Here is a 17,084-nt window from a genome sequence, read left to right as displayed (position 1 = left end):
TCTTATTTTTTATATTTTCAGCTGGCATAGCAGGACAGGGAGTTTCAGGCAGGAGACTAAGGCCACCACAGCTCCCTGCAGAAAGAGCTCTTGTAATTAGAGCGTTGAACACAAGCCAGTGCATCGGAAAGTACACAGGCTGCTCTGTGTGTTGGTACAAAGGAAAAATTAGAAGAGGCAGTAAGGACGCTGGCTATTAAAGAGGATGCCAGCAATGGTTTAATATAGAAACAAAAGAGTGCTCTCACCTGGCGGCAGAGAGGGGCTGCTAGGCAGGGAGCCGTGGTTGCTGCCCACAGAGGTTCCTCTGGAAAATTTTCTGCAGGCAAGCACAAGCAGGTCTCGGCATTGCTTATGGCAGTTGGCACCGCAGTCTGTAAGGGAGGGAATTGTCAAGTCACCGAAAGCAAAGTCACGGCTACCTGGTGATCCCTCAGGGCTGTTAGCAGGCAGCTGAGAGGAGGGACCTTGACCAAACAGATACTTTGACAGAGGGTGTGAAGGGAGTTATAAAAATGGATCATTTGCTGTGATGGGAGTTCAAAATAAAAACAAAACAACCTTCGCCACACTGCCCAGCTTCATCTCCTGAGCCACGGCGCTGGGGTCAGGAGCAGAGCTGAACAGATGAATCCTGCCCTCCTTGCTAGTGCAGCACCAGAGGTGCCAGCTAGAAGGTGACAGTTCTGTGCCCAGAGGCAGAAATCACCCAAACGGGTGCAGCAGCTGGTACCCGCAGAGGGCAGGCACTCCTTGACCACGTGGAGATCTGAGCGAGAAGCTCGGCTCTCTTACTCTCACGCTCCAGTGCCTGTGATTTTGATGCTACAGAGCCACTTTTGTTCTCTCCCCACTGGGCCACGGTTGCAAGCAATGGTTGCAGGACAGAGCTCAGCTTTCGGATCTCAAGTTTACAGGGCTGCTGTGACAAAACTCTACCTTCCTTCCCTCAGCCTACCACGAAAAGTGCAGACCACAACTGGCCCTGCTGCAGCTGCTCAGATGACGGTGGTCAGGAACAGCTGAGCTGTGTGCAGTGGCTTAGTCATGGGCGTTTTCCTCACCCCCTCAGAGGAAGAGATGTTCGTGGGTGGGAGAGGAAGATGGGAATAGGGGTATCCTAAAAAATCGGGGGTATCCTAAAAAACAATCCTGCCAATTCTTCACCAGTCTGCTGGGTGCAAGGGTAAGACCGAGGGAAAAAGAGATTGCATATAAATATGACTGTGAAGCTCCAATGTGAACATTCCTCTGTAAATAACTGAGGTGCAACTACAGCTGTGAAAAGCCCTTCAGCTTCTTCTACTTGAGAAATAAATTGGTCCAGGACTTCAGAGCCGAAGAGGACCAGCACAGTGTCATTCTTGGTCTGACCTGCTTGACATGGTGCAAGTACTGCGTAAGCAATTAAACATCTAGTGAAAGCAACTGAGAGTGCTGTAAGAGCTCTAGGATTTTTTTATGCTGAACTGCTGCAGAAGTCCTTGCAATGAGATCTGCTGGGCAGTCCAGGAATTAAATGCTTGTCTATTTCTAGCTCAGCCACTGCTGCATTGCAAGACCAGCTAGCCTTCAGTACTGGCACACGGATGTACACGATACAGACACAACTGCCAGCAGACCTTCTCCTGACCCTAGGTCTCAGGAGTTATATTTCAGGATGTCTCCCTGCTGGCAGGAGGACACTTCGTCTTCTGAGATGCAATTTTTTTGCTGGTACAAAGTGACACCTCGTGGAGCCAGTGGCTGCTTTGGACCTTCAGCTCCCAGAACAGCCACGTCCACTGCTGCAGCGAGGCTTTGTGGGGTAGCAGCAGCCACTGGTCACAGCCGGTACCAAGTCCTTAAGCAAAATTGGGATGAAAAGCCGCCGTTCTAGTAAAAAATACTGTTGACTTCTGTTAAAACCCAGCACCCATATCATGAAAAATCCATGCAAAATATTTATTTACCTTTGCATTTGTAGCCTTGTTTGATTATACCCCAGAGCTGCAAAGAAAGACAAAAGAACATCAAGGAATCAGAAAAGAAAGCCGGAAGGAAAACAAGGTCACAATGAGGAAGTACCAATGGCTACAAAAGCACAAACAGGATACAACTGCTCTTAACACCCTTCCTGTCAGGCAGACCTCCCCCTCTAGTTGTGATAAGGCTTGTGTGGCTTCCCCCATATTTCTACTGCCTACAGGGGGATTACCAGAGAAGGGGAGACACAGCTGAGGTGTGCTTCCAGGAATGTGTTGGGAATTGCTGTCATACCAAGCTTACTGAAACTGGCAGAGTGTGTTCTGCTTCTAGCTCACTTTGTGCCATCTCCGGGGTAACTTCCATTGTACAGCCATTCTTCAGACACACAAATGGCCTGTGCCATTCAGGAATAGCAGGTGAAAACACCACTGGGGACAAACATGAGGTTCTTGGCTCCTGAACTGGTCCCTAGCACACCCAGCCATAGCAAGCTGATTCATTCACCTGACTTTTTCCATTGCGAGATGGTTGAAGCCTGAAACAGGCAGAGAAGTTGATAAATTCCCTCTTTGCCTCCTCCCAGAGGCTGTCCTTGCTGAAGTACAAAACAAGCAAATGCTGGCCTTCCAGGAGGCAGCATGTGCGGTCCCACTTTTGGGAAGCTTTGCCCGTGATGTGAGCAGGATTGCTTGGAAGTAGAAAAAAAAAAAAATCCCTAGTAAATTTTTATCTCTACACTTAAAAAAAAGAGATAACTACAACCATGGCATTATGAAAACAAACATTTTTCACTCCAAGAGGCAGAGAGAGGAGAGTCTAGCCCAGTATTAAAGGAAAAAAGGTCAAGGACTGCAGTGTTTATTTATCCTGAACTCATTCAAAACATTAGCAGGGAGGGTGAGCATATCAAGGCAGTCAAAACTGCACGTGCTGCCTCGCTGTGCTTTTAAGAGGGGATGCACATTGTGCAGGGGGTAAATATGCTGAGTAAAGAGATATCCAAAAGGAAGAGCTGCAGAACATTCGGAGGACAAAGGAAAGAGTAAAATAAGACAAAATAGGAAGATGATGGGGGAAAAAATCCTATATATTCTGCAAATATAACAATCATATGCTGCAAAAAAGAATTTGTGAGGAAAAACAGGGGCTTGGAAAGAGAGAAAACCAGATTAGGCAAGGAGGAAGAAAGGTGAGTAAAATAACAGAAGGGACAGCAGTGGAAACAAAGCCCCTAGAAAGCCTGCTGCTTGCCCTTCTCCTGCAAAATGCTGTGGATGCACACAGTGACTGTGGGTGCTGTGGTCTCACGGTGGTGGTGGAGCCCCCTTGTCCCTCCTGGGAGAGCAGCACAGAGACACCAGAATCACCTGAAGTGGGACGACTTATTTCTTTTATTAGCGCTCTGTTCTGTTCCTACTGGAGAGCCTTTTCACCTCTCTAGCTCCGAGCCTTTATCTCACTCAGTTTTGGCACTGCTCTCATGGCCACACACAGTGGGCACAGCCTCCTTGCAGCGCCATGTTGTGATCCTGACCTAAAGCTTTGCATCCATCTGACACAGCTTTGCAGCAAAGCTGGCTCGAGCCAGCTCCAGGGTAAGAGGATCTGTGCAAATTTGGATGACAAAGCTGGAAGGGATGGATGGTCAGCCACCCTGACACATGGCGCAACTCAAGCTGTGGGTCGGAACTGAGACCGGCAGCAGTGGTATCAATTTCACACTGTGAACGGCATTAGATTTTAGCTTGACCTTTAAAGGTCATATCGTTTTAATAATAGATATTTTACTGGGTACAGCGGACATTGCGCTGTCATGCCTGTTCATCCTACTGCACAGTCAGTGCACATTTTTTTGACGGTGAATCACTGCATCAGTGCAAAAGTAAGTTTCCACCTGCGGATGGATGGCGCTGAAATGCACAGCAAGCACGCAGCAGATTTTGTCATTGGTTCCTGTCCTATTCGCCCAACTCATCCACAGGACAATGCCAATGAATTCAGTGAGCTGACAGGAAAAATGACCTTATTTCCATTTCCCGTACAACCCCTTACTCATTTTTATTCCTGAACTGGATGTATTCGGGGAGACGTGAAAAATACAACAATGACCAGCCAGTAAACTGATACAGGAGAAAAATATCTGGTGGAGAACACATTGCAGGACATTCCTGAGCCCCACTTGGCCATGGAAGCTTTCCAAGCATGAACCAAGTGTCACGAACGCAATGACATCTTCCTGAGGCTGCAGGCAGCCCGAAACAATAGGCTAAGACCGGTCACCTCCAGCGCCCCGATGGTCTGCTGGAGCTGTCGGCTGGAGAGCCCGCCACCAGGCTCCTGAATCAGCATTAACTCTGTCACCTCTCGGGTTTCTGCAGTTCCAGCGGAAATAGGTGGAATTCCTTCTTTCCCTGGCCTCGATCAGTGGGAAAAGGGACAGGAGCAGGAACGGCAGCCCCAGCCTGAGAGCAGGCACGTCTTTGTGCTCAGTGGTGCTGTAGTTGTTGCTTTCAGCCATGAAGAAATATTACTTGGTGGGAAAGGTCACAGAGTAGAAGCTGAAGATTTTGCCGTTGATACCGGCAGTAGGTCAGCATGGGACAGCAGGGACAATGCTCTGGCTTTACACCTTGAGCATGGGCCACGTGCAGGCAGAGAGCAGGATCCTCTGCCCTGATGGAAACTCCTAGCCCTGCATACTCCTGTGGCTGGCCACGTGTGGGCATTTGACTTCAGCAAGGTGTGTACGTTAAAGTGACATCTAAATCATAATAATTTTCCTTACTTGGTTTGAAGTGGGAAAAGATGGAAGAGGTTTGCAAGCAACACAAAGGTTCACAAACACAAAGGTTTGCCAGTTTTGTGTAGAGCGCTCTAATAAGCATCTTCTTGTAAGTTATGACTGAGAGAAAAAGCAACTTAAAAAAATAATGAAATGCCAAACTTTCTCATGTTACAGAACTGTTGGAAGCACTTCTGATTTCTTGACTGAATTAGAAGATCTATTAATTCAATAGAGAAAGGATTAAGGCTGTTATGGCTGTTCAGAGAATTATGAGCAGAGCTATGTTGCCATGTGCAATTTCCTGAGAAAGAACAGCTTTTGCTTCATCTACATCCTCTGTTCCAGACACCCATTTTCCCTTGAGCTTGTTTACATGGGAAATCAAGCCAAATTAAAGAACTTAAGATAAACCAAGTAAGGCCATTCATACAGTCTCTAATGTCCTTTAGCTAACATAATTTTACTTTTTTTTCCCTGTAACAGTAATTCTTACAAATGCCTGTATTCAGGAACCACCAAAACAAGACTGGGTACCACAGCTACAACATGAGGAAATGCTTTGTGCTTTGAAGTGCAATGAGGCATTTGGCCAAGCTGAAGAAACTTCAACAGCACATTGAACCAGTTTGACCCCATCTACGTTGAAGAATACGAAATTTCGTGTGAGGTATGCTGTTACTAAAAACATACTTACAAATCCTGCACAGTGCTCGCAGAAAGTTGGTTTAAGATAGGTCATCTCCTGGAAGTTGTGAATAAACCCTGGTCCCATTTTACACTGGAACTGCGATTTAGCTCTCAGAAAGTAAGCCATCATTTCTTCTTTGCTTATAAGACCATCTCTGTTAGGAAAAAAACAATAGAGTAGATCTGTCACTGCCCATGGCACCAAACACGTCAGGACTTTCTCACTGCAAAAAGCATGCAGCATACAAAGCGCGTTCTTTGAAAGAGCTATGATAGTCTTGGCAGAAGAAACAAGCTTTTCTTTAGCATCTTTGTGGTTCTTACTCTTCATTAAACAGCAGACACTGAACTCATAGCACAGGCCTTGGTTTCTCACCTGTTCATGGTATCAGAGCATTTGGTGGCTCAGACCAGGCCATCCTGTGAAGGAGACTCCTTAGGCCCATGGCCACTGCTGGCCCAGCCAGCCACGGAGACAGGTGGCTTGGAAAGGAGTCAGGGCCTGCTCTGGGCACCCACCACCACTCCCCATGAACCATGCACCATGTCCCAGTTGAAGAACGGTACAGCAAGCTAAAGACCTGGTCAAACACCTTCTCTCCTGGACTTGGGTTTGAAAAGCTCTTGAAAGGGATGTTAGAGAAACAGCCATGCTCTGCTGGCTGCAATCTCCTACACATCGAGGTCTGGAGGAGAGCTTAAGGCTGGTGTTAGCCACCAGCCCTACCAAACATTGCATGGCCGGGATGAGAATCGGGGATGTATCTAGAAAGGACCTACATGGTAAACATTGGGTCTGACTAGGTCATCACAGACACAGGGAAAGACAAAGAGAAACACATCCCCAAGTAGTCCAAGGTTTTACTGCACCCAGATAAGCAAAACAAAGAACTTCACAAATTACTTAAACAGAGCTTTTAGCAGTTTCCCAAGCTGTGAGGATTGCTAGTTCAGGTAAGCTGAAAGCCTCAGCTGCAGGCTTTGATGCCAGATGTACCCCTGGGGTTCGCTGCAAGGGAGCTACGAGCTGGACAGTCTGGGGAATTAGAAATGAATGGACTACCCAAAACACATCCTCCTGCTGCTTGATGTCCTTTAGAGCATATCCTTACATCCCAAGTGACTATACCCCGTCTTTCCCTTGGCAGATGGGGGCTGTGTCTGTTTGAACTGATGAACAGCAAAGCACTTGCTGCAAACAGCTCTAAACCAGACAGATCTTTAAAGCACAGTGTTTTCACCAAGTCTCAGAAAGCCGAAGGCAAACCAGGGGTAGGGATTGGGAACATCCTGCAGTTACTGAACAGTAACATTTGGTGATAATTTTTGCGGGGTGTGAAATCTACCACTTCATCTCGAAAGACAAAGAGCCATCTACAAAACAAATGCCAGCTACAAGCCAAGACAACCATACAGTTAGTGCTGTGCTCAGCTGAACTGCATTTTTTGTGTATTTTCATCTGAAAACGTACATGGTGCAACTGGGAAGTCAAATCATTGCAAAATATTATTTGTGTATTTTTCCCTGGTAGAGATGGAGATGGCTTCATTGAAATGGAATTTGAGACCACTCAATTCTTAACCAGCAGGAGCACAATTCACGTGCTCAAATGTTTTGCTGGATTCACCAACATCTGAATCCACAGGAAGACTGCATATGTACAGAGGGCCTAACTGATCATGTGAACCTCTTATCACAATAAACCACCACTACAGAATTTATACCTCCACTTTCTACTCACACAGTCCCAATGCTTATGCCCCTAGCTGACCACCAACACCTCCCAGAATATTTATTAGCATCTTTCAGCTACTTATGCTCATTTCTCTTGTCCCACACAAAACTTTTTTAAACAGTCTGATAACTGGTCTGGGTAAGGATCTCCAGAGTAGTTTGACAGTACTCTAAGGGTTTCAGCTCAGTTCCGGAAGGAACAAAGTTCATTAAGCTATTAAACAGATGATTTTTAAGGTAACAGGAAAAGCCAGACTGCTACCTGGGTGGCAATGCAGTGTAAGAAGTTAAATGAAAATAGAATTCAACCATCAATGATCTTCAGTTCCTTGAGTGAGAAGCCAAACACAAGAGGCTTGGAGAACTGGGAGACATTGTCTCTTCAACATTTTGTTTTAATGAGTTTTTCAATTAAGGAAACAAAACAAAACTAAACAAAACAACCAACCAACTAAACAAACAAAAATAACAAGAAACCCCCAAACTTACTGGTCTTTGTCCAGCACACAGAAAGAGTCCAAAAAGGGGAAGTTGGCAGCTATACTTTCAAAGTCTTCCTGAGAAATATAGCCATCATGATCATGATCATAGTTCCTAAAGACAGACTGGAAAAACAAAAGGAAATGTTTGTCATAACATCCAGTCTGTCCTGAATCTGTACCAGCTCTTCAGTCTTTTAATTGCATTTAAATGAACGTTCAAGATTACTAATCACATGCTCTACTCCATTGTTTTATTCCTATAAATACTACTTGGCACTTCAATATCCATATTTATTTGATTGTAGGGGAAAATGGCTAATTTCTTAAGAAAACTTGACCTCAGTATTTAGCTAGTGAAGCTTCTCAAGCTCCTCCACACCTCTTCAGACATAGTTATTCCTGGCTTTATTTCTTCTTTTTTTTTGAAATGTCACTAAAATTCTGCCCCGTGTGACATATTCCCTTTGTTTCACTAAGTATATTTTTTAATCAAAAAAAAAAAGAAAAAGAAAAAAAAAGAAATTAAATAAAACCAGCTCAACAGCAGCTTTCTCATGAGTAGTTTGGATATATTTGGCTTCACTTAGCTTTTAGCTGGTCACTGCTGCTCTGCCACAGTGCTGTTTCAATCCAATTTGCTTACTGATACTTTGACAACCAGATCACAAGCACTTTGTATCTAACAAACACTCCCTGCCATCAACCCAACCCAGTGTACTGCTAAGTAAAAAGAGACATGGGATCAAATTTAAAAGGTTGCACAAAGTGATGAAAGCTCTCCTTAGCTACTAAGGAGTTAGTATATTCCATTTTATACTAATTGTGGAGATCCATAAGGGGCATTAAAGCTACATATTTTATCAATCTGTTGGGAAAGATGTGTCAAAATCAACATGAGCATCTAAAAGATATTTTGAAACACAAACTCTATCATTAGGTTAATATTTGGTTGACAAAGACAAGAACTTGGTATACTGAGACCTCTGAAAGGTGCTTCTAGAGTCCTTATTTTAATGAGAATTTGAAGAAGCCAATTTCAAAGCAACCATGGAATGACCTGTAACTGATGACTGGCAGACCTCAAAAACATGTTGAGAAGGAATCAACTTGCACAACCAAGCAGTATCCAGCACTTTTAGTATTAAAAACAATGCATTAAGGCCCAACTCAAAGCAGCTGGTAAATGACAAAGACTGGCAAAACAAAGATAGTTGTACAGGATGGTGTGGTGGGCCTTTTGGTGAGCTGTATCTCTAACAGCCCCAAACTATGTTTTAATTCTGTGAGGCTCAAGCTCACATGTCCTGAACCAGGCCAAAATTGTGGAATGGGGGCATGCATTTCCTTTGCCCACCACATTCTGGAAAGATTAAGGAGTTCCAAGAGACTTGTGAATTAAACAAGCTATATCAAAGACAGTTTGGGACGTGGGGTGAATTTATCAACATATGGCACTGACAAAAGCAATACTGAAATAGCACATGCACTTCTGGCATCCCACATTAGGAGGACAAGCAAGCAAGCAAAAAACAAACAAACAAACAAAAACAAACCAAAAAAACACATACAAAGACGAAATTGCAAAATGTATCTGTAGTCTGAGTGAGAGACTGAAGACTTTGTTACCTTAACTACACAGCCCCAATTAATGACCTGTAACGCAGACAAGATTAGAATTTAATACTTCCTCCCGGAGTTAGTTATTAATTTGTAAAAAGCAAAAGGATATCTTGTTTCATTATCTATAACACTTTCCTGGTTCCTCAGTAAAACTCCCTCAGACAGTGACACAACAGGGCTCAGTCTCTCCAAAGGGCCCTCATGGTGCCTGGTTTTGTTTGCATCACCTAACATGTCACCTTCCAAACTGAAGCTGCAAGATCCCAGCTGTAATTCTCCATGACCTCATGCCCAGATTTTCAAAGTGATAACAAGACAGTACTATCTTTACCATGCATAATATGCTCTGGACAGTCAAATGACAGCAAGTTGAAAACCAGAAAAAGGCAGAGAGACTGCACTGGTGTAGAAGTAAATAAAGGGAAAAAAATCCAGGTCATTCCAATTCAGCTCCACTTAAAAATTTGATCTCCAAAATCCAGTGGGAGTAAGTGAGGTGTAATAATGTACTCCCTAAGCACTCACTGAAGTCACTGAGCACTCTGTGAGCCTCATGAGGAGGCTCCAAACAAGGCAGCAAAACTGGCAGGTGTTTGCCCAGCTAGGAGCTACCCACAGGGCAGACACAGCACCTCCACCAGAGGAGGGCTTCCAAGGAGTCATCACCCTTGGGAAAGCACCAGCCAACAGTGAATTTGCCAGTCAGCATTTGTTGTCTCCCAGGCGGCTCCTTAGAGAACAAGGACGTCATTTTAACCTTGGCATGTTGGATAATCGGTTTCTGTTATAAATAAATAAATAAATATAAAGTCTGTTTCTGGTATACTGGTCTGAGCAGTAGATTTGATCTGTGCCCTTTGGACAGCTTGGCCACCAGGCACTAACATACAGACACCAAAAAACATGTCTTTTGCCAGCAGATCAGCACAGTGCAATGCTTGGTATAGGGCAGGGTTTCTGGAGACCTTCTCTGGAGCTAGCAATGTGTGAGTCCTTGTTTCTGAGTGTTTTTGCTTCCAGCTGTCTGTCATCAGACATTAACTGAGTGGCTAGAGCTGCAACAACTCAGCTTTGCCCTTTCAATTTATGTTTGCTAAACGAACCCATTGCACAGCAGCCAGGTTTGGATGTTCCTGAAAGTTTGCTTGTTTGCATCTGGAAACCTGCTTACTTATGCCGCCTCTGATTCTAGGACTAAAATAGAAATATTTCTGAAGATATCAGCAAAAGTTCAAATCCGTTATCAGATATCTGAAATTCATCTCAACTGCAACAATTCCTTGAAAACCTCAAATTAAATTAATTGCAATGATGACAGTATCAAAGCTATTGTTCCCTTTGGCCAACAAATTCTTCCAGATACTTACGTCCACTAACTTTCTTATGTGCTTGTTAATGACTGTCGGGTCAGGCTTGGGTACCACTCCAGATGCCCACTCCAGAGGCACCACTGGCTTGCTTGGGGTCGTCGGGGAGGTAGGCTGCTGGGAGACAAGCCAAACACAAAGATGTTTGAATCTGAATTACGAAATCCAATTTCCTGTTACAAGCAGCACCATATGCAGTGCTGGAACCAGCTTCAACAGCAACGAGACTCAGAGGAAGCAGGCAGGAAGGAGGGTCTCTGGACACAATGGGAATCAGAAATAGCACAGAAACCTGCTTTTCTCCATCCTGACAGAGCCCCCAAGGAGCTCGCCAGCATGAGGTGACCTGGACAAAGGGAGGGTGCACAGGAGTTGTGTGAAGGACTGCATGTCAATGCTGATCTCTGAGTGCTTGGTGCACAGAAACACCACTGATTTACAGCCAAGGCACTGCACTGCAGTGGAACAAGAGCTAAATGTTTCCAGGCGGGGACTTGAGTGAATTTACAACAGGCCAGGAGGCATGGCTTGATTCACCTGGCCATGATAAGGCCAGCCAGGCTATTTTACTTCAAAAACATCTTTGTCCTCATGAGAGGGTAGCTGGCAGCTCAGCTGATACACAGAGCATGCAGCCTGACTCACTCCATGCGGCCACGGTGCTTTGGGAACAGCTCTGGTACACAGCAAGATGAAGATAGAGAACAAACCTGAACTCAGTTTCAGGTAAGGCTTCAAAAATCGCCAGTCAGCACAAAAAATGCTGCAAGGCAGCCTGGCATTGTCCTACATCTGCTGCTGAGTATCTGGCCAAGGAAGCAGCATCAGGCAGGAAAATTTCAGCTTGGTCTGGATCAGAGCAGGAGGTGGCCTGCAGTCTGCCTGTGTTAGCTGATGAGCCATAAATCTGGGTCCCACATGTCCTTCTGTTAATTTGTGTGAATTGAGAGAGAGGTAATTAAGCTATCTAAAAATGTTATAGCTATTATTGGGTATAATAAGGATATTGTAGACTTTCACACTGAGATGAAAAATGGTCACAAGGTCATACTCTACTGTGTTTGGTAGGAAAAAAAAGAAGGATGTGTTAATGGTTTGCTTTACTCATTTGGCTTTTCCCTCTTCAGTGGTCGCTACAGCTTTTACTAGTTCCTCAGTGACTCTTGACTCACTATACACATCTGCTCAGGTAAGCTTAGGAAGAAAAAAATCCCTATATCCACAGAGTTCAATTCCAACAACAACAACAACAAAATGGTGAACCTGAACATCCAGCTCTATATCGCAATAGCACTTACAGAACCTTTTAATCCTAAAATGAATGATACCACACAGTGATGGATCGACTTGCTGGTAAGTGTTTTTGCTCTAAAAATGGATGGAAATGCAGCAGTTTTTTAAAGACAGCATGTTACATGGTAATACTTAACATGCCAATATTGTGACATTCTTGCCAATATGGTCAGAGAAGAAATTTGATGTGTTCCTTTTCTTAAAAAATGCCTAGACTAAAGAGACTAAGAGCATCAGCAGCAAAGTGTGAGAGTGGTGCTAGACCACCACATCCTCACGGAGAGCCATTAAGTACTGCTGCTGCATGTGTACAGTGGCAGAAAGAGATCAAATCCACTGGAGCATTCCTGCCTTCCTCTTTCTTCTGAGCTATTTAATTTGAGCTTTCATTCAGTCTTTTTCATTATTTATTTATTTATGGTGCCAATGCCAATATTTCGGCAATGAAATAAATCTCATTCAGAAGCAAAAAACCTATGTTAGTGTGTCCTCAGTGGCACAACTTTGCTGGGCAGAGCTGCCTGCTAGCAAACAGCTGTACTAGTTAAAAACCCCAACAAGAAAATAACACAGGAAAAAGCAGGGCTGTGTGACAGAGGGAGATGCCACACTACAGCCAGCAGTCGGTCCCCAGTAATTAATTTCTTTAGGCCACCACACTGACTGAAGTGTCTCTTTCCAGTTTTAGCACAACAAAAGTCTTGCTCGTGCTAATGGATAGCATACAGTTCTCCTGGAAAATGACCGCAGCAACCAGCGTGGGGACTGTACCCATAAAGCAATAAATTGTGGAGTGCTTGTAATGATACAACTACACTGTCCTGATTCCTTTGACAATTTTTTTCCACACACAAAAGGTCTACAGCTTCTTTCCCCTTCAAAATATTTTGTGTGCATTGGGACCTGAAGTACAGAGACATATGCTTCAAATAGTCCGGCTTCTGTAGATTCAGCCATAGCTTTTTACCCATTGTGGTGCTGTAGCAGCTGAATGTCCCTGGTTATTCACTGATCACATAAGTCTCCACCAACTGCTGGGAACTGTTAAAATCCACAGCACTGTTCCTATTGCTTTTGTCCTTCTTTAAGCTGAGGCTTAAGATCAAGGCAGCAACATGGTAATTTTCTTCACTGAAGGTAGTGGCTCGTTAGTCCTTCCACAGAATGGAGCTGTAACTGTGCAATCTTGCTGGCAGTGATGGAAAGCAGTGAGGGAGCCAGAATGGCTGTGATAAATGGGAACAGTTGTGGCCAAATTGTATCCAACAAGGACTGGAGACTCAGTAATGAAATTCCAGGTGTTCGGACTGAATTAATGCTGACTATGGAACTGTTCAGTGTTGCTCTTCATCCCCTGCTGAGAGCACACAGATAGTCCTCAAGCTGCTCAAGGGTGATGAACCACCCTTAAAGCCACAGAAGCCTTATACTTGAAATCTAAGGGGTTTTGCTTCCTTGCTTGCTTCTGCAAAAACTTCAAAAAAGTAAAAAACACTGAAGAGAAAGACGTCCCATTGCTGGATGCTGCTCTCACATGCTCCTAAGCATTTCCGGTCACTCTCAGTTTCTGCTGGTGTCAGACTGGGAGGGCTCGACCTGAGAGGACCATGTGCTGAATGTAATAAGGGTGTTAGTGCACCGAAATAAATGCTTACAGGGCAGCGTAAGACCCGAACATTGACAACAGGAGAGATAGTAATACTTTAAATGACAAATTCAACTACTAATTAAGAGATTTACCTCAGACTTGCAAAGCATAATATAAAATATATCAATGAAGCATTATCTTCAGTTGCACATACTAAAAGATAAGAAGATACCTATCCTAAGGTGTTCAGACATTGCTTGAGAGCCCAAGATACTGTCAACTCTGCATAAGCAAACAGTTTTTAAAACATTGCAGCTAGTGCTATGGCTTACCTAAGACACATCTTTGGACTCAGTGTTGTTTTATGTAACTGCACCAGCATCCAGAAAATGAAGTAATGGTCACACAATAAATAATTGATATAAGCTTACAAAGGATGTTTTCACATAAAGCAGAACTATGTTTTCCAGAGACTTTATGGCAAAATAATTAGTAATGAAGTCTGGCATGTTTCACTCTTTACTTTTAATGTGTATTAAAACCTGTAGTGACTGTTTTTACTGTCCAAGCGTACACAATAAAAGGCTTTAAATGAAGGTGAATAATGAAATGTACTAATGGACATTCAAAAATACAGGCAATTGCATGCAGACAAAATAAGTGATACGACAAAATGCAGTATAAGATGACCTACAGATTTGGAGTTCCTTGGTTCCAGCACCAATGAGAGCTTGTAGATGTCATCCTCTGTGTGATAGAGGTCCAAGGACAGCTATGTATAAAAAAAAAAGGGGGAAAAAAAGCAATATTTATTAGACTGGTTTGGATACAATAGGGCTGTTAGCAGACAGATACCTCCCACCGATGCTGAACAAAAGTTTTGCTGCTTGGAACTTAGGATACACGGAGAAGCTGCTTGCAGCTTCACAGAGCTAGCACAGCCGTGCTGCTGAGCTCAGAATCACCGAACGGTAAAGGTTGGCAGGGCCCTCTGGAGGTACCTGGTCCAAGCTCTGCTCAAGCAGGGACACCCAGAGCAGGCTGCCCAGGACCATTACCGGGTGGTTTTTGAAGGTCTCCAGGGATGGGGACCCCACAGCCTCTCTGGGCAGCTGATGCCAGGGCTCCGTCACCCACACAGCACAGAAGGGCTGCCTGGTGCTCACAGAGATCCTCCTGTGCTCAAGTTTGTGCCCACTGCCCCTTGCCCTGGCACTGGGCACTGCTGAAATGAGGCTGGCTCTCTCCACGTACTCCAGGGCTGTCACGGCCTGCAGCACAAGATGCCGGGTGAGTGGGCCTGCGCGTTGGCCTTCCCAAAAGAGAACTGGCACCAAGGATCATGCTCACACAAAGAGCTTTCTTTGAGCAGTTCAATGGGTGCGATAGATCACAGAGAAGTACTTTAGTGAATATAAAAACTGCAGGGAACAGGTTGTAAAAGGGCAAGGCTGGAGGTACTGCAGATGATGTTGTGCTGAAATCTAACTCATGAAGACATGCGGGACTACCGCGGCCCTTTACAGAGAGCAACCCATGCAGCAGGAGCCTCCCTGGGGAGCCCTGAGCAGCAGCCAGCCATTTTCAGCTGCTTCTTTTTTTTTTTTTTTTTTTTAGATAAACTAAAGATCTTTCTTCCATGTACTCATCTTTTTTCCCTAGAGGATTTGCTGAGAGAAGAGAAGGGGCATACAGTGGAAGTAAAATTATTGTGTTTGCTTTCGCTTCGGCAGCTGTGGTCTTGTGCAGATGCAGGTCTGCAGTGAATTCCTCCCTGCTGAAGTGATGAAGGAGAAAGGTAATCACCACTGTGGTGTAAAAAAAGGTAATCTGTGGTGTATAAAAAGTAATCACCATTATGCAGTGAGAGGAAGCGAGCATCACATGTTTCCTGTGATCATCTCCCTGCATTAACTGGCTTTGGAGTAATTGACATGATCTGAAGTTACCAACCACCTTGCAAATCTCCAGTTAAGCTAAGATTGAGTTAAAAGGATATTTTACAGAAGACAGACAGAATTACTACTGACTAAATGACTATAACAGAAGGTTATTTTTAGGAAACCTGAGTTATTGAGTTAGTGAGGAACAGGACCAGTCCCAGGAACCACCTTCTCTTGGGCAAAATTTTGTGCAATGAGCAAGACAGGGTTGTGTCTTTTTCCCAAGATAGGTTTACATTCAAGAGTGACCACATCGTTTTAAGGATGTCTGGATTTTGCATTACTCATTCTTTCTAGCAATAACACTATACCGAATTTTGTGCTTTGTAATTTGGTCATGGACAGCAGTGAAAGCCGACCCTCAGCAGATCCACCCAGCCACTTGGCACACTGTTGTCACAGGGGAACATGGGGACCTGTCCTAAACATAATGCAGATCAAGCAACAAACACTGTACAGGTATTATTTATTCAGTGACTGTGTTCTTAGGCTACTTAGCAGTGTAAGTAATCACAACTCACTTGGAGCAAATGACACTGTCAGATCAGACGGGGCTGACAGCAGAACAAGTCGATAGAAGGCCTTGCACCCTGCTACCAAAGAGCACAGTTTTATCATCAGGCTGGGAGCCTCTGGGGATAGAAATACATTTATATCTACTGAACGAGTTTTAATGTCCCTTGCCTGAATTATCTCACCTTGTAATAAGCAGCAGTTGTCACTTAATTAAGCACAACGTAAGCATCAAGTATTGTGTAGTTTCAAAATACTAGCGAAGTTTCAAATACTAGCACAAAATATTCAGGTAAGTGCCTACAGGGTAGTTAAATAAGTTGTCCTTTTATCTTTCAGCTACAGTTTTGTGCTGACAGATGAAGTGTACTAAGAGTTTTCCTAGGACAATCTTTGCAGCAGGTGGTAGTTTCCATTCTAATCCGACTTTCATTGCTGCCCTCTTTTCCTCAGCAATTTGGGGTGTGGGGTGAGGAGGGTGCAGGGGGATCAGAAAGGCATGGCTTATTTTTGTAAGTGGAACTTACTGAAGAAAAATTAGGGAGGGTGACTTTCAATTTGATTGTTTAGATATTTCTCATTCTCTTCACTAGACTGTACAAACGAATGGGACTTTCCAGCCATTTGCATACAGTCTCAGAACAGGTTAGTTAAATATCTGTGGAGACCTAAAAATAGCAGGGAAAAAAATGGTGGCACCAAATAAGTTGTAACTCAGTATAAATGCACTGTAGACTAGCTAAGAGATTGAGATCCACTCCTAATCCGCAGAAAGTGATGAAATATTTACCCACAGGATTTTATTCACATTGTGAAATTTTAAAAAGTGGAAATACTGCACAGCAGGTAAGAAAATCCCCTAAGCTTTGTGTCCAAACGTAAGTTTTCTAATTGTGAAAACGTCACTAGAGCCATTATTCCTCTTGGGTACACTGCTGAGCCTGTGCTTATTTCTGCTTTTATCACTTCTGTTTTGTGGCTCCAGATTTCAGATACCAGGATATGGGCCAGGGCCAGGTGCAGTCAGTGGGGATGGAATAAGTGTGGGTGATAACTCAGGACAAGAGGAAGAATAGCATGGGCTAAGAGCAGGCATGCACGAA

At 44.1% G+C, this 17,084-nt stretch overlaps 1 protein-coding gene across 3 annotated transcripts in view; it reads right to left on the bottom strand.

Annotated features, from left to right (window-relative positions):
* RASGRP3 (RAS guanyl releasing protein 3) overlaps window positions 1-17,084 on the bottom strand; it is a 62,518-nt gene that overhangs the window by 4,723 nt on the left and 40,711 nt on the right. For 2 of the 3 annotated variants that reach the window (XM_040551518.1, XM_040551517.1), the window contains exons 10-15: window positions 14,220-14,297; window positions 10,645-10,761; window positions 7,665-7,780; window positions 5,448-5,595; window positions 1,953-1,989; window positions 249-374 (exon numbers count right to left, since the gene is read on the bottom strand). In XM_040551518.1, coding sequence (XP_040407452.1) covers window positions 249-374; window positions 1,953-1,989; window positions 5,448-5,595; window positions 7,665-7,780; window positions 10,645-10,761; window positions 14,220-14,297 — 622 coding nt within the window. The remainder of the gene's footprint in view (window positions 1-248; window positions 375-1,952; window positions 1,990-5,447; window positions 5,596-7,664; window positions 7,781-10,644; window positions 10,762-14,219; window positions 14,298-17,084) is intronic. The other variant, XM_040551519.1, reaches the window with a different exon arrangement.

Source organism: Cygnus olor, chromosome 3 (assembly GCF_009769625.2).
Source record: "Cygnus olor isolate bCygOlo1 chromosome 3, bCygOlo1.pri.v2, whole genome shotgun sequence".
Taxonomy (NCBI): domain Eukaryota; kingdom Metazoa; phylum Chordata; class Aves; order Anseriformes; family Anatidae; genus Cygnus; species Cygnus olor.
Note: the sequence above shows the minus strand (reverse complement) of the source record. Positions and strands in the feature narration are given on the sequence as shown.